The 24047-nt window shown below is 56.6% G+C and overlaps 5 protein-coding genes across 5 annotated transcripts; 2 read left to right on the top strand and 3 right to left on the bottom strand.

The window, feature by feature from the left end:
- Positions 1-5760: 5760 nt before the first annotated feature.
- E0L32_007287 (uncharacterized protein) lies at positions 5761-7140 on the top strand (the record flags this gene model as incomplete). Its single annotated transcript, XM_031142015.1, has 1 exon — positions 5761-7140. One exon carries the CDS (start codon positions 5761-5763, stop codon positions 7138-7140), a length of 1380 nt encoding a protein of 459 aa, XP_030993695.1.
- An 802-nt stretch (positions 7141-7942) lies between these two features.
- On the bottom strand, positions 7943-11254 carry E0L32_007286 (uncharacterized protein; the record flags this gene model as incomplete). Its single annotated transcript, XM_031142014.1, has 1 exon — positions 7943-11254. The coding sequence occupies one exon, from the start codon at positions 11252-11254 to the stop codon at positions 7943-7945; it is 3312 nt and encodes a 1103-aa protein (XP_030993694.1).
- Positions 11255-12191: 937 nt separating this feature from the next.
- E0L32_007285 (uncharacterized protein) lies at positions 12192-13592 on the bottom strand (the record flags this gene model as incomplete). The annotated part of the gene is made up of 1 exon (XM_031142013.1): positions 12192-13592. The coding sequence occupies one exon, from the start codon at positions 13590-13592 to the stop codon at positions 12192-12194; it is 1401 nt and encodes a 466-aa protein (XP_030993693.1).
- Positions 13593-16471: 2879 nt separating this feature from the next.
- Positions 16472-19370, top strand: E0L32_007284 (uncharacterized protein; the record flags this gene model as incomplete). The annotated part of the gene is made up of 6 exons (XM_031142012.1): positions 16472-16505; positions 16579-16705; positions 16774-17920; positions 17985-18066; positions 18123-18530; positions 18586-19370. 6 exons carry the CDS (start codon positions 16472-16474, stop codon positions 19368-19370), a joined length of 2583 nt encoding a protein of 860 aa, XP_030993692.1.
- A 3216-nt stretch (positions 19371-22586) lies between these two features.
- E0L32_007283 (uncharacterized protein) lies at positions 22587-23705 on the bottom strand (the record flags this gene model as incomplete). The annotated part of the gene is made up of 4 exons (XM_031142009.1): positions 22587-22820; positions 22891-23293; positions 23383-23599; positions 23687-23705. 4 exons carry the CDS (start codon positions 23703-23705, stop codon positions 22587-22589), a joined length of 873 nt encoding a protein of 290 aa, XP_030993691.1.
- Between the last annotated feature and the right edge of the window lie 342 nt (positions 23706-24047).

Below are 24047 nucleotides of genomic sequence, written 5' to 3'. Positions count from 1 at the left end.
TATCACCTGGATATATATCTACATTAAGTAGCTATGATAAATATATCTGTTGATTGCATTTCTCTCTCTGCCCTCGCCTCACTGGCCATGGATGATGGATGGATGGATGGATGGTGCCGGGCCTTGTTTGTCTGTTGGTGCTGCCGCCGGCTTGTTTTAACTGATGCCCGACCGTATGCCCATCTCAAGCCGCGGCCTGGGATGTGTTGCGGTGGTGTAACTCGCCCGCCAATCTCTGGGTGACGAACGCTAAGAAGGATGGATGTACGTACTCGGTACTGTGGTGGCTATCCGTGTCTGCGTCGCGAGAAATCTCGCTTGGCTGGCCGGGAATACAAGTTCACGAAGATCTCTGGGCTGGGGGAGGGTGAGGAGGGGGCCAGAAACAACGGGGCGGCTTCGTCGGCGCTTGACCAAGCAACAAGAACAGGTTACGCCGTAATAAAACCCCCGTAAATCATCAACAACAGGCATGCTGGTACCAATAGAGCCCTGTAATCTGCAGCACGGGGTAAGCGAATCACAGCAAGGGGTGGCGAGTCGACTGCCGTGGCCTCACCTCACAGGACACACAGGCAGGGCTTTCTTCCCTGGGCCCGTCCCGATGCCGACGGGCTCGGCGAGAACTGCATGCGGCTAACCCGGGAGGCAATTGCTCATTCGACACCCGTCGTTGTCTGGAAAGAAAAAAAAAACATGGTTTGGGCGATGATGAGACCTGTACAGCTAAGAGAACCTAGCGATACCTACCTACAGTACCCAGGTCTGCGACACGCAAGCATGCTGACTACAGACTGTACACACGCATTCAACATGCACGCGCACACGCACACCGCGAAATAACGAAAAGAAAGGCCCGGACGAAAAAAGGAGCTACCCTCAAAACCCCTATTTCCAATAATTGGGACAGCCCGAGGAGCACAATACGATGGCGGCATCCCTGAAACGCGCTGGAACGATGCTTCATTTTACCAGCGCCAGGGAGCGACGCAGCTTGTTCATGATGTTTCCCGCAGACTGGAGAGTGTATGTCGTCACCACCAGCCCGTTGTCTCCCAGGCCAAGCCAGATGCAGGCAAGGACCAGAGATGCGAGCAGGGATGGGCCCCGTTGGCTAGCCCTTCTCGCGAGGCCCCTGTTGTTTCCCATTTCCCCATTCCTCCACCGCAGGGGTGGATCATCGCAATATCAAGAAGGCCCAAAGTCAATTCACCAACTGGGCCAAGCGCGCTTTCACGGACTTTTGTTCAGCTGTCGTTGTCAAACGGCTTTTAGTCTCCACGACTGCCAGACAACCCATCCATGAGCAGTCCGGCCACCGTGCTTAAGCGCCAGTTGGGCCTGGTTCTGAAGCAGCCGCCGTCAAAAAGAACACCTTCAGACAGACAGACAGACTGTGCGCGCATCGACACTAGGCCAGTCCGTCTGTGAGTCCTTACCCTTTCCTGATGCATGGACCGTCCCAATCGGGCCTTACGATGGCGGCTCATAAGGTAGCCAATATCCACATCCTATAAATTTCCCTGGCACCGATACACCTCACGAAAGCTACCAAGTACAGACCGGACAGGAACGTCCCATTGGATGGCTCGAGGCCGATGTTGCCAGGTACAAAGTGAAATCTTGGACCAGCTCTACAACGCGTGATACGGTCTGATACCTAAACAGTGTTGTGATCAAACATTGGCTCTGTGGAATGCCCCGAGATGTCAAGTGGCGCTCTGGCCTGCCATGTCCCCATGTCCCGAGAAGCCGGACAAGAGGGCGAGTACCTAGGGACCTGTCGCTCGCCAGGCCGCATCTTGACAACCTTCTGCGCCCAGATAAGGTGCACTGGCAGCTGGACTGTCAACGGCCACAAGCGAGCCTTACCTGCGAGACCAGCCAATCCGAAACAGCTGGTGTCGAGACTGGCATCTGCGCTTCCCTCGGCATCACTACGAAGAATGCCAGAACGCCATTCCTTCCCCACAGAGATGCCTACGGAGCTACACAGGGGCCCACCCATGATCTGGTTTCAAAGGACTGCCGTGCTTCTAGCCATTTTTCTTGCTGATACAAGTGCCCTCGAAACCACAAGGCCAGAAGGACACATCTCCATGGATCCTTCGATCGAGAGGGTCGGCACTTCGACCTGCCCCGCGCTGGTTCATCCAACCACTGAGGAGGAGAGTGAACGCCCGCCAGACCGGAAATCACCAAGCCTCCGACTTGCAAAAGCAAGGGTTTTATCGACGAGATTCTTTAGGGATGCGATAGCGCGTGCCGCCGCCTTGGCAGGGTACCCCCACCCACTGGCACCATCTGGGCTACCTACCTACGGAGTACCTCTCGGTCGGGGCTGTCGTTTGTTTGGAGAATCCCGAAGCCATGGAATTGTTCTCGTTTCAGCCAAAATCAGCCAAAAGAGCGAGAAAGTCTCGAAAAGAGTAGTGCCTACCTAGGCTCTTCTTCCACTAGTGAGCGGTCGCTTCATGGCTACGGCTTCGGCACGTGAGAAAAGTGCATGTAGCCTACCTAGGTAGGTATGATGTATCATGTAGGCAGCCGTGATGAGACACCGATGATTTCCTCCATCGACGGCGCAACAGCCTGCCTTTTCCCTTATCCCACAACACTGTTAAACTTTGGCCTAAGCTATTGCTCACATTCCTCGGCGAGATGCCTTTAGCTCACAGACTAAAAGACTTGCCTACAACAACAACCTTCCCTCCAGCTGACAAAGAGTTGCTGATCTACAGTGCCCTCACGCCACTCACCACCGGCTTCAACCTTTTGTCTCGCCCGTTTCCATAGCGAAGACATCTGTCCCAGACCCTGACACGCATTAGGAAGGAGAGCAGACCGAGAGCCGGCCACTGACCGAGGATGCTGGAGAGGGAGGCAGAGATCACAAGCCACTGCTCCGCGTCGCTGTGAGTCTGGAAGATAATGTACAAGCAGGTAGCACTTCCTTGTCTTTACCCCGATCTGACCCACTGTACTCCGTAGTGTCTGTCAACTAAAATGGCACTGAGCACTCTCGGCCCTACCGGGCTTGCCGGTGCCTCCCCTCACTCACCTACCTCCCGCCATCCTCACCGGGCCAAGCAGCCTGCATTTACACAAGGACAGTCGCCTTCTCTCTACGGAGTAGGTAGCGGGCGCACACAAAGTCTAAATTCCAAGCCCGAGGACGAGGTGTCACTTTTTCTTCCTTTACAGTTTCACTAGACTTGCTCGAGGTGGCCTGATGCGAGGTCCGCTCCATCGGAAGTGCAACCTTCAAAACCCCACCCGGCCCTCGTCAATTAACGGGCTCGACGGGCCTCTTGACCTTGTCGATTGACCGGGACGACCCTCCCATTTGGCGATGTGTCATCAACAGCCTCCTTCAATGGCAGGCCAGTGGAGGTTTGAGTAGTGGTGGCGGCGGTCAGTCTCTTGCATGCAGAAGACCTGCAGAAGGGTTCGCGTTCCCTTTCCATTTCCCGCCTGCTTGTGTCGATACCCAGCCACCCTGCTAGCAACCTTGCCTACATTACCCTAACTAACTACTTGCCTACCTATCTGCAAACTGCATTGCAGATTCCAACCCTGGACTGGACGGCGGCGATACTGCAGGCGTCAAAAGGTAGCGCATAGCCTGCCCACCGCTCGGCTTTCCATGTGATCATCAACCCTCCAATACCTCTCGTATTGGTGGGCTTGCACGCATTCTTCGTTGGGTGATGTACCTATGTTCGCCAGGACAGCCCGCCCGTGTGATTGCTCAAGGCTCGTGTTCATCCGACGACGCTTCGTAAGACCTGCGGAATGTAAACACCGTCCCCATACATACGTCAGGCCTCCTCAAGAATTCAACTCTTCTTTCTTTGTGGAGGAAGAAAAGAAAAGAAAAGAACAGAAAAGAAAAGAAAGCCAACGATACTCCAGTTCGGCCCCGGGATACCTAGCACGGATGCAATCTTGCAATTGTGCCCCTTTGAGGTTATCGCCTCCCCTTGGAGGGAACGCTTCTTCCAGTCACGCCGTGTGACGTAGAGGATGCGCTGGCGAATCAATCGAACCCTCGAATCGGTCCAAGATGATCCACGGGCGGGCGTGCATCGTTCAATTCACGCAAGCCCCTCCCTCGCACATGCATCCGCGGTCTGCGGTCTGTGGTCTTGCGCGGTCGTCTCCGGTCTGGGGAGATCCAGGAAGTGCTTGCACCCGTCCGATAGACCACCGAAGCCAATGCCCGCATCTGCATGCATCGGGGCCACCATCTTTTTGACACCCTGACTGCCTCTTCTGGTGGGGACGCGCATCCCACACCCCCGTGTGTGAGTCGTATGCATTGGGAGGGAGGTCGCTGGACCCTTTTTCAGGGATTACCCGAGCCTGGGTTCTGTCTGCGTGCATGAGTTAGCCTCATGCAGAAATGGGCGGTCTATCGCTGTAGAATGCTTCTCGTCTTGACGTGAATTTTGGATCAACTCTTTTGGAGATTCTGAGTGACAAAACATGGTCGAACCGGTGGCTTGCCTTGGTGTCGTTTCAGACGTTGGGTGGTGATACCAGCGCCAGTATGCCCGATGCTGTGGCAGGTGGATCGGCAATCGACAGAGCACTTGACCCATGCTTGTCCCATGCAGATATCCTCCAAGGCTTGTCTGTTTCTTGCCTTGCTCGACTTCTTGTTGATCATCACTAGACCCGCACCGCTGCCGGATTTATTAACGTGCTTTCTAATTGCACCGTGCTTCACTTCCCCGCACTCGTTGGTGGCATGGCACACGGGTTAAACCAGGCTCCGTGGATCGGGCCCCTCGATAGTTAGAGAGAGTATGCCCTGTCCTTCATGGCAGGTGATGCTGCATCTGTTCGGAAAAGGCCAGAACGCTAGGTTCCCCGGTCCACAGTGACACATCTCACTGTGCCGGGTGCCGAGTTGGAGAGATAGACACCGAGCTTCCATGGACTGCGAGCAAGACTGGCACCGGCCCATTGCGTTGCTTAAAGGCCAAGGCCCAAATGGTTTATCATTTCACCAGCCTGGCTAATAGAAATACTACTACTCCTGGCTTAGATGTTACGGGCGTGGAGGCTGATCCCAATGTGGAATATTGTTGACTGAGCGTGTCGAAGACAGCATTTGTTTTTGAGGATGGCATGAACATAAAAGACAATGAATGAATCATTACGCAGCGCTATCTCTTCCGAATGACCGCTTTGGCACTTTGATCACGATTGACTGCTTCTCCAGCACAGTTCGTAAATGGAGTGGTGCACTGGATGGTACTGGGCCGTTGGTCTTAGTCCGTAGTCGCCGTTTCGTAGCGCCGCCGTCCCGGCACCATCGGCAAAGGGAGGAGGAGCTGAGGCCCCGGGCAGCGGCTAAAGAGGGGCTGGACGCGACACGGCTTGGCGGGAACCACCCGGACCATCCCAACCACCGACCGAGATGGAAAACCCCTGTCGCAAAGTGCTGACGGTCATCTCCCGGAGCTGTTCTTCTCTCAAGGAACGAGAGACCAGTCCTTCGCGAGTCCACGACGCGTAACCCCCATAGAGCACCGTCGCCAGATGGCTGCAGAAGTCCGGCTCTGTCATCAAAAGCCCAGCGTGTAGGTTCGCCCGCACACGCCTATGCCATCAGCTGGGATAGCCTCGGCGCCTCGTATTAGACCGGCCTCGCGGGACGACTTGTCTGTATCGAAGGCACCAGAAAACAGAAACGCCGGCAAACCCCTGAATGGAACGCGCCTGGCACATTGACCCACACGCTCATTCACGATGGCAGCACCGACAAACTCTCGCTTCCGCTTCTACGCCATCCTCTCCCTCATGGTGCTCACATGCCTCATCCTCATCTCCCAGGTCATCTCCTTCCCAACCGCCACATCCCTCCTCCCCAGCACCCTGCAGCGCCCATTCCCAGGCACGGACGCGGACTCCCATCAGCAGCAGGGGGGAGATGAAGAAGCAGCAGGAGGTGGCAAACACGGCGGAGACAAGCAACCAGGACCCAACAAACCGCCGTCCTTCCGGAACTACACCTCGGCCCACTCCTTCGACGCCGACGCCGCCGCCTTCCCGGACTGGATGGCCCGCCTGCCCGACTCGGCCTCGCTCGCCAGCCTCTCCATCCCGGGCACCCACGACACGCTGACGCACCGCCTCGCCGACCAGGGCTACCAGTGCCAGAACCTGGCCCTGGGCGCGCAGCTGCGCGCCGGCGTGCGCTACCTCGACCTGCGCCTGCGCCTCGGCGCCGCGGGCGACCTGCTCGTCTACCACGCCGCCGCCTACACGGGCTACGCCTACGCCGACGTCCTGCTCGCGGCCTTTGCCTTCCTCGACGCGCACCCGCGCGAGGGGCTCGTCCTGCGCGTCAAGGAGGAGGGCCCGCCGGTCGACGACCACGGCGACGGCGACGCCAGGCCGGGCCCCCTCGAGCCGGGAACGGTGGCGGCGGCCGGCAGCGACGTGGTGAACTCGACCCGCACGTTCGAGGAGGCGTTTAACTACTACCGCCTCGAGGACCCGCGCACGGCGCCCGGCTGCGCCAAGCACCTCCTCCTGCCCGCCGCCCGGTCCGACCGGGCGGCCGCCGAGCAGGGCAGCGAGACCGAGATGCCCATCCCGACGCTGGGCGAGCTGCGCGGCAGGGCCCTGGTCCTGCAGGAGTTCGACTCGGCCGCGCCCTACGGCATCCCCTGGCTCTCGGGGCAGCTGGCGCTCGAGGACTACTGGGTCGTCGCCAACGCCAGCTTCCTCGACGACAAGTGGGACGCCATCCGGGAGAACCTCGAGCTGGCCGCCGCCGCCTCCCCCAGCCGCGCGGGAGACGGCGCGCAGCAGGAGCCGCCGCGGCGGCTGTACCTGTCGCACCTGAGCGCCTCGGTCGGCGTCCTGCCCATCGAGGCCGCCGCCGGCCCGCTCGACCACCCGTCCATCGCGGGCATGAACGACCGCACGGGCCGGTGGCTCGCGGCCCCCGGGCACAACGCCACGGCGGGCATCGTCATCGCCGACTTCCCCGGCCGGGCCCTCGTCGAGGCCATCCTGTCGCACAACGAGTGGCTCGTGGACCGGCCGCAGCCGCAGCCGCAGCCGCAGCCACGGCGGCGCGCACGTCGCCCGAGGGCGGTGCCCGTGGGTGCCAGGTTATAGAGCTCGCGAGCACCTCCTGCGTGCTCTGCGCGAGGGCCTTGGCGCGGGATGCGCGATCGTGATCTCTCCTCTTGACGAGAGCGCACCAGATCAGGGGGTCTTCGCCGATGACGAGTTGAGTTCTGAGAAGCAGAAGTGATAGTGGAGTTGTGTCATCGCTTGTCTGGCTTCGGGGTATTGTAATAGGAGGAGTTAGGGATGTGATTATATGGAAAGCAAATAGAGATATATAGAATATGTACGATATTGGATCTGGACAAGGAAGACTGCGGGATACATATCACTAATCGATGGGACTATGTTCAGAAGCGAGGCCGGACAAGCACGGGGATTAGCCGGACGAGACATCATCGTCAGCTTGGCATATTTGCGCTGTATACATGAGCACGTTCTTGTAATGTAGACAATCATACATAGAGATGGGCAGCTCTTAACGACAGAACGATACCCAAAACTGGGTAGCTTTACAATTCCAACACCCAAAGGGTCGTGCCAACCAAGGACCCGACCGAGCTACGAAGTGTCGCATGCTCTATTTACAAGATGATAATGTACGCCTGGTATATACCATTTCCAAAATCCCACACAAAATAACCCCTTGCAAAAGCGTAAAAAAGCTCAAATGGTCCTCCACGTAAACGTCATTCCCTTCGTGGCATCGCATCCATTCCGCCCCAGTGCGTCAATAAAAGTCCCTAAAAGTAATGAAACCCATCTTCCAATGTACCAAGGCCGGAGGAAGGGATGAGAAGAGCTAAAGCTATCGAGGAGTGTTTGGACCCTAGCCCGAGAGACGTCCATGTTAGACAGGAGGGCTCCCATGCCGGCTCTGGCTCTCGATCTGTTGGACAATCTCCATCACTCGGGACCCCGGCCGCTTGAGCCGGACCGCCTCAGCTGTCATAAGGGGCGTCGGCGGGTCCTCGTGCCTGGTGGCCTGCTCCATCTCCGGTGCCGAGGACATCGGCGGTGAGAAGGGCTTGATGTCCTCCCACTCGTCCTCGTCGTAGTAATCCGAATGGCGCTTGTCCCCTGCGTACTGTACTGGATCCGTCTTCTCCAGATCCTCCCCTCTGACCATGGGCGGAGTCGGCACCCGCATGACCTCGTGGTTGTCATCGTCCCAGGGTACCTTCTCGCTGATCACAGGATCAAAATAGTTTGATTCATCCATAAGACCCTCGTGCTGGTGCTGGCGCGATGGCGTGTCCAACGAGTCTGGCTCTGGTGCAAGCATCCGACTTTGCTCCCCGAGGTCCATCTCTTGTTCTTCATCGCTGCCGCTCCTTGCGTTGAACACCTCAGCCTCCTCCTCTTCCTTCTCGACCTCGGCATTCACGACGCGAAGCTTGTCACGCGGCACCGTGAACATGATCTGCACCATGCGCTGTTCCACCGCCCGTTCCACATCCCACTCGTCGCTTGGCCCAGTCTTCTCGTGGATCGATGCCTGGTCCCAATCCGCGCGCCCTTGTTTGCGCCGCAACAGTGTTGCATTAGGCATCTCGGCCAGCCCCACGTTTCGCGGCTCGTAGTCACCGCTGCTGCTGTCCAGACTACGTGAGGGGCTGCCGTCCCGACTCGTGCCAGAAGAGCCCGTGCCGGACGAGCTGAACACGCGCCGCAGACTGCCGAGCCAATTCCGTCGCGGCGGCTTGCTCTTGCTGGGGCTGCCGGGGAGCCCCATATAGTCGTCGTCATCTCTCGCACCTTCGTCCCGAGACCGCCCTTGCAACAAGGCCGGCCCTTCGGCTTGCAAGGCTGGGAATGTGGTTTTAGCTGTGTTGTAGGTGTGGCTGCTGTTGCTGCTACCGGAGCTGCTACCCAGTCGCCCATCCTCCTTGGTGATCGGTACGGCTCCGAGGCCGAGACGGATGGAGGCAGATCGGGAGACATTCTGCATAAAGCTGAGGGCACTCTTGTCGGACAGGTTGCTGGCAGTCCTGGCTTCGTCATCTCCATTAAAGCTGGCGTTTGTCGGACTGCTTGCCTTCGACCTCGTACTGGCTCGTCTCGTGGGTGAGAGCCGTCGTGAATGTTGCGCCGTCACGCCCTGACCACCGTACCTAGCGGCCATCATGACGTCCCCGGTGTCAACATCCGAGACCCAGTCCTGCACCTCCCTATCTTGCCCCTTTGCATGAGAGCCATCGGGACTAGGGGTAGCCAGAGAGCGAGCGCTGTTAGCACCTACTGCTCCTGTCGGCGTCATGAATGGATCTTCATTCTCGGGACTCTCCTTCACCGGCCCCTCGCCACCGTCCTCGTCGGCTTCGTAGATAGGATGAATGTTGCCGGCTCCCCTTTGGCCAGCACGGGATTCGTAATCGGCTATGGTTGTTGGCTGGTATAGCCCTCGGGCGGTGTTCCTCAAGGGCTTCCTCAACACTTCTTTCGGGTGGGGCAAAGGTTGGAAAGTCTGTTCAGGTCGCGATCCGCGTAAAGACTCGTACCCGAGAGAGCGCCCACCCCTGACATAGGGGTCATCTCCGCCGGTGTACCAACTCCTGGTCGCCGAGCCCCATTCGAAGGGGAAAGCTGCCCCCCTATCTACCTCTACCATGTCGTCGTCTTCTCCGTGAAGAAATTGGGCGTGATCCTGTGCCAAGGCTTTCACTGCGGCATCACGCCGTCGAGCTTGAACCCGGTGGCGGCGTCGCATGCAGAAACCGAGTGACAGGAGTAAAAGAAGCAGAGGAATTCCAAGGCCCAAACCCAAGCCCAGACCAAGTTTCGTTGTTTTGGAGTCAGAACCGGGCGACGATTTGCTCGTGGTGGATGAGTCGTGAGAAGGGTTCGTGTATGTATTCGACCACGTAAAACTGGTCAGGTTCAAGAACATTGGTGTCGCATCGCGCTTGGATGTCGACCCAGAGATGCTATAACCCCCGTATATCATCATCATATTTCCTGGAAGAAGGGCTGCCGCGTGACCGTAAATACCATTTCCAGAGGGTTGGGACGACGGGATACGCCACTGCCACTGGCCATAACCGGCCCCCATCTCCAGGACAGCAAGCTGAGGCTCAGCTGCCTGGGAGACATCACCAACCCAACCGCCGAAGATGATGAGGGCGTTTCCATCCTCGGCGAGAACAGCAGTGTGTCCGGATCTGCTATCGACACTGGTCGGCAATGATCTCTTGGCAGCACCTTCCTTCTTGGCTAACTCGGTGTTGGCAGTATCGGGCGCGCTGATGGGCGTGAAAGACCAATTCTCCTCGGGCAAGCTCCAGACCGCCGCCGTGCTCATGTTGATGAAGGCTTGCTTGGTGTGGCCTCCTAACAGCACATAGTTGACTTGTTGGGTCACAATGCCTGACCTATTGGAGATGGATGGCGTAAGGGAGGTAAACGTGAAGCCGGCCTCAGCAATAGGAGGCCCTTTGCTCGTGATCAAGCTTGCAGAATATGCTGTGTCCGAGCCAGGTGTAAGCTTGAGCATCTGGTTGGAGTACTGGCTGGAGCTCTGCCAGGTAGAAGCAGTCCTCCCATCTGAAGATGGACACATTCCGCCATACGAGTAGATGACAGGCTGTGAGACAGAGGGCTCGATCTGGGAGGAGAATGCGATGTTCTGGCCAAGAAATGACGGCCCCAGCTTGTCCGCGCTGACCGTGCTTGATGTTGAGATAGTGTAAGTGGTCCAAGGGTTGGACGAGCTTGAGGTCGAGTTGGGGGGCGAAAAGGTCCAGATTTTGGTGCTGGACCCAGACGAGCAGTCACCAGCGAAGACTGCAATGGTGCCATTCTCGAGTATCGAGGAGGAGAAGGCAGTGTTTGTGCTACTGGAAGAGTCCAAGAAGGGCAGGCCAGACTGAATGGTGTTGAATTTGAGGGATGCAGCATCTAGAGCCGACGAGATGTCCAGAGATCGTATGTCGACAGTTTTGCCGTTGGGCGTGATGAGATAGGCAAGGTGGCCATCTTGCTGTGTCGACAAGCCGTCTGCCGGCGGCAGGAGGAACGTTGCTGGCGTGTATGGGTAGGACGCCGGTGATGCCGCCATCGCCATTGATACGAACACCGCGACGGCGAAGACGGCCTTCCAGAGACGTCCAACGGGTCTGGATGACGCCCCCGCTGGGAGGGAGCGCCGCACACCTTGAAGCATCGGGATAGTTGAGACGGCCGGGAATGTGATGTCGTCTCAGACCATGGCTGTTCGTTCCCCGCGCAAGGTTCAAGCCACGCTGGGCGAGTTATCGACTGCAGCGTGTCCGAGATATCCACCAGAGCACCGTAGTCTGTAGTCCGGGATATCCTCAGCCTGGTCAAGAAGCAATGTGTCTCATGGCCCTCCGGATCGTGAAGGCTCCACGCGATGGTGAGTTGGCAAGGTGAGCACGGTGCAGGCAAGCAGGGAAGAATACGAAAGTCAAGCGGGCAAGCGGCTCTTCAACAAAGGATCAACATTGGCGACGACGGGCGGCGGGTCGGAAGCCACAATGGAGACCAGCGCTAGTCGCCAGGGGAGCCAGGAGAGCCAGATGGATCTGGACTCTCTCGATGCAACATGGATTGCAACCTGTGACCCAGTTTCACCTACGAGGGGACCAATCGCAGGCTGCGGCTGGCATGTGGTGAGATTCGTGAGATGGCGGGATGTGTTTTGGTCCCCTACGACGGGCGGTTGACTGAGCAACCAGGCAGTGCGAGTCTGTGCGCCACCCCCCATAATTATCCGCAATCTCGACCCGCCACTGCTCTTTAGCATGCATCTCTGGGCATGGTCGTCAGTTGCAATACCAGGTACTTCGTAAGGTAGGTACAAGAAGAGATGCAATGTCTCTTCTGTACCCAGCCCTGTCGAAGAGGCAGGCAAGAAAGTACTCTAGGTCTGTTGCACAACTCTATGTGTGTGAAAGTTGAGACCGGTGCCGAGATGAGAAAGAAAAAAGACCATGATTCATTTGGCACGTTCAATTCAAACTAACCAAGGACTTGAAGATGATGAAATGACAGTAACACTCCATGTCAATAGCCAAAGAGCCGACGCAACACTATCCCATCCTTATGTGAAAGATGACACGAAACTACTACTTGTAAAATCAGGCCGGGTTCGCCGTTCCCTTCAACCGCTGAAGCTCCACCTCCATCTCCTTGCAGCGATCCTTGCACTCCTCTAGGTCAGCAAGCAGGCGTCGATTTTCCCTGACCTTGTCGACCATCATCCTATCCAATTTGTTGAACTTATCGTGCCAGACCTTGCCCTCCTCAACGTGCTTGGAGAATCGCTTCTCCATGTCCGACACCCAGCCCACCGACTCGGGCGCATGGACCGTCACCACCGTCGGCTTGCTCTCGAGGGTCCGCGTCGCCTCGACGGCCGGGTGCTCGCCCCGCGCGGGCAGGACGAACATGGTGGTCTTGCCCTGGCCCTTGAGGCGGTAGTACCGCGTCGACACGTCGACGTAGACGATGCCGCGCTCGTACGCCCCATCCCTGTCGCCGTGCTCCTCCTGGCCCTCCCCCGCCGGCTCGGCCTGCAGGCGCTCGCCGGCGGCGCCCGCGTCGCGCGCGAGGCGCGCCCGGTGCTCCGAGAGCTTCTCCGCGCGGTCGAGCCGGGCGTGCAGCATGTCGAAGACGTCGTCGCCGGCGTTGGCCAGCACCCACCGGTCCTGCGGGAAGGCGACGGTGCGGCCCGCGGCGCGGGCCTCGGGCCCGGCGGCGCTGAGGTGCTGCAGCGGCACGACGGCCTCGCCGTGCAGCGCGTCGAGCGCGTTGGCGTAGCTGATCTCGAGCTCGTGCATGCGGTTGGTCAGGCGCTGCGTGTGCAGCAGCCACTGGCCCACGAGCGTGTTGCGCGCCGCCTTCATGTCGCGCTCGTCGAGCTGCTCGTCGAGCGGCAGGATCGACAGCAGGCCGCCCGTCGCGCCGTACTCGTAGTCGAGGCGCTCGAGGCAGGCGTTGGCGTGCATCAGCAGGTTGTGGTGCGTGGCGTAGGGCTTGCGCTGGGCGTCCTCGGCGCGCGCCACGTGCTCCCTCAGCGGGCAGTGCAGCTTGGTGCCGAAGGCGTCGTGGCGGGACTCGACGTTGTTGACGAGGCTGTTGAGCGAGGAGAAGTGGGTGGCGTCCCTGGTCTCGTAGGGCCTGGACATGTCCAGGAGCCAGTCGAACTGATCGTCGAGGTTGACATCGCCATCGGCTTGCGAGTCTCGCGTCCGTTTGCTGGTGCCACCGACCAGGAGCTCGGCCTTGGAACTGCTCGGGCATAGCAGAGACACTGCGTATGCAAGAGATTGGAGATGGAGCTTCAAACTCGCCAGGGTAGGCGGCCGGCCCGGCGTCGAACAAAAGGAGCAGTTCATGTGCCGAAGCATATCCTTTTGTTCGAAATGAAGCTTGGAGAACTCAGAGTAGTACGGTAGCGCATAGTCGTTCCCGGCGATGTAGCCCTTCATGGCCGCGTAAGGATCAATCTCCTGTTCTTGGGCGTGTGGCAGAGACATATTGTCCTTGTTCTTGCTCCTGCTGTTGCTTGATCCAGGGGGGGTTATCGTGAGAAGGACTCGTGCTCCAATCTCTGTCAAAAGCGAGCAAGCTCTGGATTTACTTCAATGAAAGGGCAGATAAATGTTGACTACATCAAGGTTTCAAATTGGATAGAGTCTCAAGGAGACCTTGTTAATATGTGCTCCTGGCAACAAAGACGAGGCATCTCTTTGTTCTCTGCAACCGGTTCTGCTTCGAGCAAATAACTCGCGCCAGTGAGAGTATCCGCAAACAGTCATTTTCGAGCCAACGGAAAACAATTAGTGATGGAAAGAACAAAGGAACCAGAGCTTGATTTCGATTATCTTTGTGTGTCATGCTTCTTCTGTACAGCAACTGGCCACGAGAAGTCTGGTAACATATGAGAAATGCTGGACGGACACCGAGAGTTGAACGATACCTATATCCGCATGCGGTAATCTTGGGCGAAACTCGGGACCCCTTTTCAGAAACCCGCGGCACGGACTGAGACCGTTGTAAGGAAGAACGCCCACGGTCTACCAGGCTCTCTCCCTTCATATTTTGGACGAAGCGAGGCCTGTCACTGCTACGCAATGCCTTCTGTCAGTCGCAGCAAGGAAGCGCCGAGGTCAACAGATCACGGCTGGCGCATTGGTATTGTGGACTTCATTATGGTCATTGTATGTCAATCACTTCCTCGAAAGCGTGCCCAACCAAAATCCCTGGCGCTGCTCAATTACTCTGCGTCGCTAATCTGGATTGCAACCCCACTGTCCTCCTCCCGCCTGTCACAAGGGAGCCAACGAGATGAGACCTGGAGATCATTGCCCCATGGAAGAAGGGTTCAGCTATCACGGTATCACCTCCCCAGAAAAAAAAGCTGGGTCTAGATCGCAATCCATCGCCAGGCCAAAATCTCATTGCCGTCATCCACGGATATCAATTGACGGTGTTGAGTAACCCAGATCCTAGTAACGGCGTGCAGACTAGTCGGTAGACGCCGCCGGTGACGCCTTCGGATGCGTCATACATAGGCGACCATGGACACAATGGCATGAGTATGATGGGTGGGAGCCACAAACCTACTCCGTAAAACAACTTGCACATTGAGGCCACCTAATCTACAGTCTACCAAGTCTACCTACCAACCGTGGACGGCAGCCATTGGGCCGAGACATGCGCCTCCACATATGAGATAGAGACTTTCGGCTCCTTGTTTGTATATTCACCTTGCACTTAGGTACAAGCACGGAGTATGCGAAACATATGGAGGTGCGATAAAGCTGACAAGCCGGTTGGCATACACTGTGGAGGAAGTGTATACGTATTCCGCATGGCGCCGCTTCCTGGTGGTTTGCGATCCCCGTAATTAGTGGGATGGGCAGAACTTTGAGAGCCATCGGGCCCAGAAGTACTGTCTGACAGCGCGTGTTGAGGTCATCTTCCCCTCCTTCTCCTTGTACAAGCAGAGCTCATCATCAGTGAGATCCACGCACGACAGCCTGCCGAGGCGATCGATCGTGAGGGAGCCAAGAAGCACAGAAGGTCGGATTCTGTTCGACTTCCTCGACTTCCTCGCAGCCAGGTGGCGGTGGGAGCGGCTCAAACACCCAAGTGTCAAGCGGCTATGGTCCTGTCTTTTTCAGCCGTTTACATCCGTTGTCACGGCTCCGGTGGCAAAGGCAGGCGGGACAAAAGAAAAAGAAGCTGCTCGTAGGGCACCTCTTTTATCAAAACCGGTCAACCTGCTATGCGGTGCTGCCTTTTCGCATAACGGGCCAGGGCGACAATGTAACACCAAGACCTGGAACCTCATCCGAACAACAAGGAAACGAGCCCAACTGCCCTGCTTGTGGGCTGGGCTTGCTCTCGGCGCACCCCTGCTGCAGCTGCATGTGAATCAAAATCCGAATCAAAACCAGGGCTCCACCACACCACAACCACCACCCACCCTGCTGCTCGTTCCCGCCGGTGCAAGATTGCCGTCCAATTGCCGATTAGCGTGTGCTTGTGTGGCCCCAGTTTCCAAAGCAATAAATTTTGAGTGCACTAGCTCCTCTTGACTGGGAGACTGGCCTGCTAGTCCAGCTGGGTCCAGCTCAGCTTGACAAGGATCGTCCAAGCATCTTTCGTCATAGTCGCTCGCTGCCCTACTCTCGCCTGGTAGGCCTAGGGGCGACCGTGTGGGGAGCTCGTGCCATCGCGCCAGACCAAGCAAACCTCTCACAGACGCTTGGTCTACGGAGGATCTTGGAGAGAAGAAGAGACAGGAAGCAAGTACTTGTCACAAGAGGCCGCAGACAAGGTGGGCGCTGTATATGTAGTCAAACCATCCCAAGCGGACATTTGCATCGTCGAGGAAAAAGGAACAATTCCCACCGTTGCGCCGTCCTTTTGTTTTTTCCCTCCTTCATTTGCGGCATTCCTGTGTCTTGGATCGCGCTTTCCTTAGGACGATCAATATCAAGCTATCAAGCTCCCTCGCAATCAAAGGCAGGAGCCACCCACTCGCGCATCGCAGGCTAGCTTGAGCAGCCAACCCGCAGCCCGCCTCCAACCACCCTTGCCATTGCCCCATCCGTGTGAGTGAACCCTGCTTTTGCTCAATGCTGTTCTTGTAATTTTCCCACGGGACTTGTTATTTGAGATTGGCCCCTCCGCGACATTGCCTGTCTTTTTCCCCTACGGCCCTTGGCTTCTCACACACTCTTCCTCCGGCCTCGACTAACACGGAGCACAGAGCGAGAGAGAGAGAAAGAGACTGGGGATCTTTTCAACTCTATAGGAGCACTCCATTGGTGCTGCTTCTAGCCAACCCGACGAGGGTACCTAATTTGGTCAACGGTCAAAGCCTTATCGAGTTGGGCCTTTCACCATGTCTGACAGCACGAACTCGACGTCCCTTCAGGGTGAGTTGGCTCCGCGCGGCTTTCGGAGATGTTATGGGACTTGGTGGTTACTGACACGAAATCCCGTATCAAGGCCTGTACCTGACGCTCGGCCCTGTCGCCTTGACAGCCGGCATCTACTTCGCCATCTTCTTGGTCCTACGACGGAACCAAAGAAGATGGTATGCCCCCAGAACTTATCTTGGGAGTCTACGGGAGAAGTAAGTCAAGCCTCGGGCCCGGCTTGCGATAATCACTGAGGAACAACCCGCTTACATGCACACCTCAGCGAACGCACTCCCGAATTGCCCAACGGCCTGTTCAACTGGTTTGGCAAATTCTGGAAGATACCTGATGTCTACGCCTTGCAGCACCAGTCCCTCGACGCCTACTTGTATCTTCGCTTCCTGCGCATGACCGTCGTAATCACTTTCGTTGGCTGCTGCATCACCTGGCCCATTCTCTTCCCGGTCAATGCCACTGGCGGGGGTAGCGCTCAGCAGCTCGATATCCTGTCTTACTCCAACATCAACCAGCAGACTCAGAAGAGCAGGTACTACGCTCATGCCCTGGTCTCTTGGGTCTTTTATGGATTTGTCATGTACCTGATCTTCAGGGAGTGCGTCTTCTACATCAACATGCGCCAAGCCTTCCTTCTCAGCCCTCTCTACTCCGAGAGAATCTCTTCCCGCACCGTTCTCTTCACCTCGGTCCCCGACCCGTACCTCGACGAGCGAAAGGTCCGCAAGATGTTTGGCCCATCTGTCAAGAACGTCTGGATTGCTGGCGACACGAAGGAATGCGATGAGCTTGTCGAGGAGCGTGACAAGGCGGCTTTCAGGCTTGAAAAGTCCGAAGTCAAACTCATCAAGCTCGCTAACAAGGCCCGTAATGCATCCCTGAAGAAGGACGGCGCTGCTGCAGAGAAGTCGTCCGCCGCCGCCGGTGCTGAGTCGGGCACCGTCGCTGGCCGCTGGGTTCCCAAGAAGAAGCGTCCGACCCATCGCACTGGTCTTCTGGGCTTGATTGGCAAGAAGGTTGACTCCATTGACTGGTGCCGCACCGAGCTGGAACGCCTGATTCCCGAGACCGCCGCTGCTCAAGAGAAGTACCGGGCTGGAGCCAGCAAGAAGATGCCCGCCGTCTTTGTTGAGTTCCGCACCCAGGCCGAGGCAGAGTCGGCCTACCAAGTTCTCGCCCATCACCAAGGTCTGCACATGTCACCCAGCTACATCGGCATCACCCCAAGCGACGTTGTTTGGTCCTCTCTCAGCATTCCTTGGTGGCAGAAGGTCATTCGTCGCTACGCAGTGATCGCCTTCATTACCGCCATGATTATCTTCTGGGCCATCCCTGTTGCTGTCGTCGGTGTCATTAGCAACGTTGACTATCTGAAGAGCATCTCGTTCTTGACTTGGCTCAATGATGTACCCTCGGTAAGTACTTCAGAACTCCTCAACTCTGTTCATTACGTGTCGGGTCACTAATTTTCCATACTAGGTTATCATGGGCTTTATCAGTGGTCTTCTACCCTCGGTCGCTCTGTCCATCCTTATGTCATTGGTTCCTATCGTCATCAGACGTGAGTTTTCATCTTGATCGCCATCTTTGTATCGCAGAGATGCTAACCCATGACAGTGCTGGCCAAGTTCTCCGGAGAGCCGTCGTACTCGCGCATCGAACTCTTCACCCAGAACGCCTACTTCGCCTTCCAGGTCATCCAGGTCTTCCTCATCACCACCATGACCTCTTCTGCGTCCGCCGTCGTGATGCAGATCAAGAATTCCCCCGATCCGGCCGGCGCAGTTACGAGAGTTCTCGCGGAGAATTTGCCCAAGTCTTCCAACTTCTACATTTCTTACTTCATCGTCCAGGGTCTCACCATTGCCTCCGGTGTCATTTCACAAGTTGTCGGATTCATCATCTTCAATCTGATGTACAAATACCTCGCAGGCACGCCCCGTGCCTTGTACCAGAAGTGGGCCAACCTCAGTGCTATCTCCTGGGGCAGCACTCTCCCAGTCTACACAAACATCGCTGTTATTTGTGAGTCTTGATGAGCGAATATCACACGTAAACTCTATGTACTGACTGGTTATAGCAATTACCTACGCTGGTATTGCTCCTCTGATGATGGGTTGGGCCTGCGTCGGCATGTCCCTCTTCTACTTCGCTTGGCGCTACAACGTTCTGTTTGTCACCGACACCAGCATCGACACGCGCGGTCTGATCTACCCGCGCGCTGTCAAGCAGCTGTTCACCGGTGTCTATCTCGCCGAGCTTTGCATGATTGGCCTGTTTGGTTCATCCGAGGCGTTCGGGCCTATGGTTCTCATGATCGTGTTCCTCGTCTTCACCGTCCTGTTCCACCTCAGTATGAACCACGCGCTCAACCCGCTTCTCTACAACCTGCCTCAGAGCTTGCTCGCGGAGGAAGAGGAGAGAAGGGGTGATCTCGAGGCCACGGGGAGCAACGACAAGGCGGAGGTGTCTATCGACGGCCGCACCAACGGCTTTGCCAATGGTGCAGACACCGCCGTCGTCCCCAAGAAGGGCAATTTTGTCACACGGTTCCTTATGCCTTGGAACTACGCAGATTACAACACTCTGCGTCACCTGGTGCCGAGGCATAGCTCGTTCAACATCCGGGAGATGTACACGCCCGCCGTGGTGGAGGCTGCGTACAGGCCCCCTTCTGTCGCCAGCTCCCCGCCGATGCTGTGGATTCCCGAGGACCAGGCCGGCGTTTCCAAGCAGGAGATCGAGCACACGAGCAAGGTCATCCCGATCACGGACGAGGGCTGCACCCTGGACGAGAAGAACAAGCTCGTGTGGGACCGCGAGACCACCCGCCCCCCTGTCTGGGAGGAGAAGATTCTGTACTAGAGTGTAATGTTGTTTGTGATCCAGGGGATGGGCGTTAACAGTCAATGGCGATTGAGGCACTCGTTTAGATACCCCACAAACAGATTATGCTGGACACGCATTGGATATTCAAGTTTGCTTCAAGGGACTCTGCGGACTTTTGGGAGTTTTGTTGTTAGGATCGCTCGAGTAATAGTACTAATAATAGTTTGGAAAATCATCTCCAGAATTGTACCAGTTTCGAAATACGAAGTAATATAATAGAGGAAGTCGAGTCTATATCTATTCACGTCGGTGTCAATATATACGCGAGGTTACCAGGGGGATCGACAGAGCCAACAACCACAGCCTTCTAGGCTCTGGGTATCGGCTACATTGACGGTTCGCAGCAGCTGATACCCAAAGTCTAGAAGGCTGTGGTTGTTAGCTCTGTCGATTCCCCTGGCAGCCTCGTGTAGCTTGACCAGACGGGGCTTAGAGAAGGTGAATTCTTTGAGCTTGCTAAAGGGCCGTCCACTCTCCTGATTGGGTACAATAGGGATTGTGAAGGTCGGCATTGTCTTGCGTAGTCTTATATGCGCATGCAGGTGTTGTGTGTCGAGCTCTATAATGGAGAATGGGTTTAGGAGTCTTGATAAAGAATGGGCTTGAGAGTCTTGATGTAGACAAGTATGAGAGACAGACTTGAGAGAGTGTGTGAGGACAAGCCATTTTATATACATTCGAAATGATCTCTCGGCAGTTCGCCGAGGGACTGTTTACTACAACAATTTGGTTGCGTCTGGTGTTGAGTAGATATCTCGCATATCCATCCTGCCTCACAAACTTGCGCATACGGACGTCCGGACGAGTTGACTCACCGGCCACAGGGTAGGAGGAGCCCAAGTGCAGCAGAACCATGGTCGAGAGGTCAAAAGGTCCGGGAGGTGAACATGCGGCGCCAACATCACATTCAGCCATTCCGTGATTTCCAGACTACAGACGCGGTAGTTTTACATACAGAATAGAGTCCTAGACCATATGAAACAGGAATTCTATCGAAATCCAAGTCAGCAAGTATGAAGCTGCCAAAAAGGAAAACAAGGCGGCACAAGTGACAACTTGTGGTGACCTCGGGCGGGGGGGGGGGGGGGGGGGGGGAGGGGAGAGCAATAAAAAGAAAACACAAAAAAAAACGAGCACCACGGGACTCGAACCCGCAACCTCAGTCTTATTCTCGAGAAAGAATAGGAGGACCGCGCGCTACCTTTGCGCCAAGCGCCCTATCATTGGTGCCATTTAGGGGTTATTAGAATCTATGAAGCAAGACCTTTTTGTTGCGGGACCCACTTACAGTAGTGCGTATTAGTCACAATAACAGACTCGACTCGGTTCTGCTCCATTGTTATGCTGGTCGAGCGAGTGATGAGACTGAAATATCACTTTCAAAGGGGATGGCAAGGTTGTAAAGGGTTCTGTCAGCAATGAAGCTGTCATGTTGACTGTCTAGGAGGCACCGGGGAGGCCCTGTTGCTGACAGCAAATACTACGCGAACAAACAACCTTTCGGTGGGTAGGAAACAATCTAGTGATACCAGTAATAAGCCCGGACTGCCATAGGTTTCTTTGCACAGAATCGTTGTCGTTGCTAAATACAAGGGGACAATTAGGTCTACAAACATCATTTCCATCGAGTTCTCAACCAGAACCCCTCGCATCAAACCCGATGCACACGGCCGTAGCATAGTCCCCGTCGTGGCTGATGCTCACCAAGGCCTCCTGGTCCGGCACGCCCCGGTCCTCGAGCCCCCGTATGATGGCGACGGGCGGCGCCCCTCCGGCGCTCGGCTCGACCCCCGTGTCCTCCCGCCGCGTGATCTCGACGTCGTGGAAAGTCAGCGCCCGGTGCGGGTGCGCCTTGATGGCCGCTTCCTTGGCCGCGAACCTATGTATGCGTCGTCTTGTGTGTCAGCCCTCAGCCCTCCTCGTACTGGGCAAATCCCCCCTGGCCCCCCCTCCCCCTCCTCGAGCCCGTTCTCTGCTACAAGACCGACGACAAATACAGATAGGGAAGAGAGAAAAACATACCGCCCAGCCAAAAACTCAGCAGCCTTCCACACCCGCGCATCCCTCCTCCCCCCAGCCACCATCACCACCCCCTGCCCCTGCCCCTGCTCCTGCTCCTTCTCCCGGCCCGGTATCGCCGTCGACGCCGCCAGTCGTCCCTGTCCCTGTCCCTCCCGGCCCGGAGAGGAGGAGGAGGAAGAAGAGAGCAGCCAGGCGACCTCGGCCCTCAGCCTCGCGGGCTCCCTCTCGCGCGGCGCGAGCAGGCGCTCGACGAACCGGGCGCCGCGGCGCCGCGCGGGCCCGCCAGAGGTCAGGATGCGGTAGACGCGCGAGACCCGGCAGACGTCGGTGCCGACTCGCAGCGGCTGCGGGAACGGGAGGATGCTGCGGCGGCCCAGAAGAGCAGCCATTTTTTTTTTTTTTTTTTTGGGATTCTCGAGGCCGGCCGGACCTGTGCTGTGCAGCTCAATCTAGGCAGGCGTGTGTTATTCGACCGAGTTGTCTCTCGCGCTTTGGCGCCATCTGGCACGTCTTTCTTGCGCCTGTGTTCGAACACACCTTCTCAGGATGGGGAGCGAGCGAGTAAAGAAGACTGAAGCTATGATCCTCCGCAAAAACGGAGTCAAGCTTGGCAAAAAAGCCCACCGTTATCAACACCTAATCGATAAACCCTTTTCCGTGCTATCGATAAGGCCAACACCCTACGTCATAGGCGATAAAGCTTCCCAAGGTCATGATATCAAGAGCATTACACGACTTTCACAGGTCAATTGGCGCTGTTTTCTTGCTCAAAGTACAAAAAGCAGAAAGGGGGGGCCAGGTTGGATTACTAAGTACCTAATGCTCCAAGACAAAAATTCTGTGCTGATGCCACGCATACTCATGCAAACGAGAGGCTCGCAACCTGTCAAAAACAGCGTGTGCCAAGGGGAGATTCTGACAATGGAAATCACAGTTATTACCCCCATCCCAAAAAACTCTCCGGTTCTCTTCTTTCCTTCTCTCTCCTTTTTTGTCCCCCGATCCTCCACAATAGAAGTCGTATGACTCCTCCGGGATCTCACGAGTATTGTAATTCACAACCCCAGAAATCGTACTTCACATATCCATTGCCACGGGGGCCTGGCGGCATTCTTCTCGCGTTGCCGTCGGTTGTGGCACTTGTCGATCAAAGTGGCCGATGTGAGCGGTTTAGTTCTCGCCGAGGAGGGGAGCGCGCTCCGTGTCGGCGGCAGGCTGCTGGCGTCGGCCAAAGTTGACCTCGCGACCCATCCAGGTGGGCACGGCAATGGTGACGGTCAGGACGAAGAGCACGGCCATGATGACAAAGGCAAAGATCCACTGCAGAGCAATGACCTGGCGCTGGAACTGGGCAACGCCAAGGGCCGCCGACAGAACGCTGAGCCAGAAGCCCATCGTGTAATCCTGAGAGAAAAATGATTAGCTCAAGGGAAGGCCTCCCCACGGGTTGCGTACAGTCCGCAGAAGAACTCACCTTATACACAACGATGAAGAAGACTCCATAGACGAGGATGGCCCAGATGAAGATGTTGGCAAAGATGCGGGCGACGAGCGAGGCCGGGTGGGGCACCATGATGGCTCCGTTCCAGTAGATGGCGACAAAGGTCCAGGCGAGGGGGCCCGAGACGGCCGGGGTGTGGATGAAGCGCGGGTAGGCATTGTGGCGGAAGTAGAGGGAGGACAGGTTGAAGAAGTTGACAACGAGAATGACCTCGGCCCAGGCAAAGTGGGAGCGGACAAAGAGCATGATGAAGGCGAAGTGGAGGAGGTTGTTGAAGATGAAGTGGCTGCCGACGGCGCAGGCCGCGTTGACGTAGTCGGTGTTGCCCGAGAAGAGGTGGCCAATGTAGCCGGCCTGGAGGACGAACAGGACGACCCTAGGGGAAGAGAGAGAACAACCCGTGTTAGGACAGATGGCCTGGAAGAGGAGAGACGAGGCATCGGCAGGCGGGGAGGATGCACTCACCAGTAGACGTCGATAATGACCGGGTTCAGGGTGAAGCCGGTGGGGTACAGCCAGTTCTGGTCCCAGATGCGGTGGCGGATGGTGAAGCCATCGTGGGGCTCGTGCAGGACGTAGTAGACGGAGACGACGAGAGACAGCAGCCAGGTCAGGATGGAGAGGACCTTGTAGGTGATGATGGCATTGGCGCTGTGGGACTCCCTCTTGGAGAAGGGGTTGACTGTTGGTTTGCATCAGACATTAGCATGTTGCGTGGGGTGAGGGGGATCTCGGAAGGCGTGGAAAGAGAGGAAGGGGAGCTGCATACTGCTATGGAGGCGATCCATGGTGGTCTGTCAGAAGGAAAGGCGCAACGATCTGGCAATGATGTTTTTGTTTCTCTCTTGACAAAGAACACGAACAAAAGGTCGGAGTGCCAAATAGCAGCAGAATCAGCAGTAGTGGGTAATATGTTACGCGAGGCAGAGGGAGAGAGTGAGAGAGGGCGAGAGAGGCACTACTGCGATAGGCAGCAGAGGTGGTTTTATTCAAGGTGGTAGCAGCTCGGGCGGCTGCAGGGTGTGTGAGTGTGAGGTGGTGTGGTGTGTGGGCGATTTGTGGAGGGACGTTTGAATGTTTGGGATAGCGCGGAGAGAGGAATGGATGGATGAGGAGCAAGTAGGGGGAGT

Source organism: Thyridium curvatum, assembly GCF_004353045.1.
Source record: "Thyridium curvatum strain D216 chromosome Unknown NODE_44_length_342116_cov_83.455874, whole genome shotgun sequence".
Classification (NCBI taxonomy): domain Eukaryota; kingdom Fungi; phylum Ascomycota; class Sordariomycetes; order Thyridiales; family Thyridiaceae; genus Thyridium; species Thyridium curvatum.
Note: the sequence above shows the minus strand (reverse complement) of the source record. Positions and strands in the feature narration are given on the sequence as shown.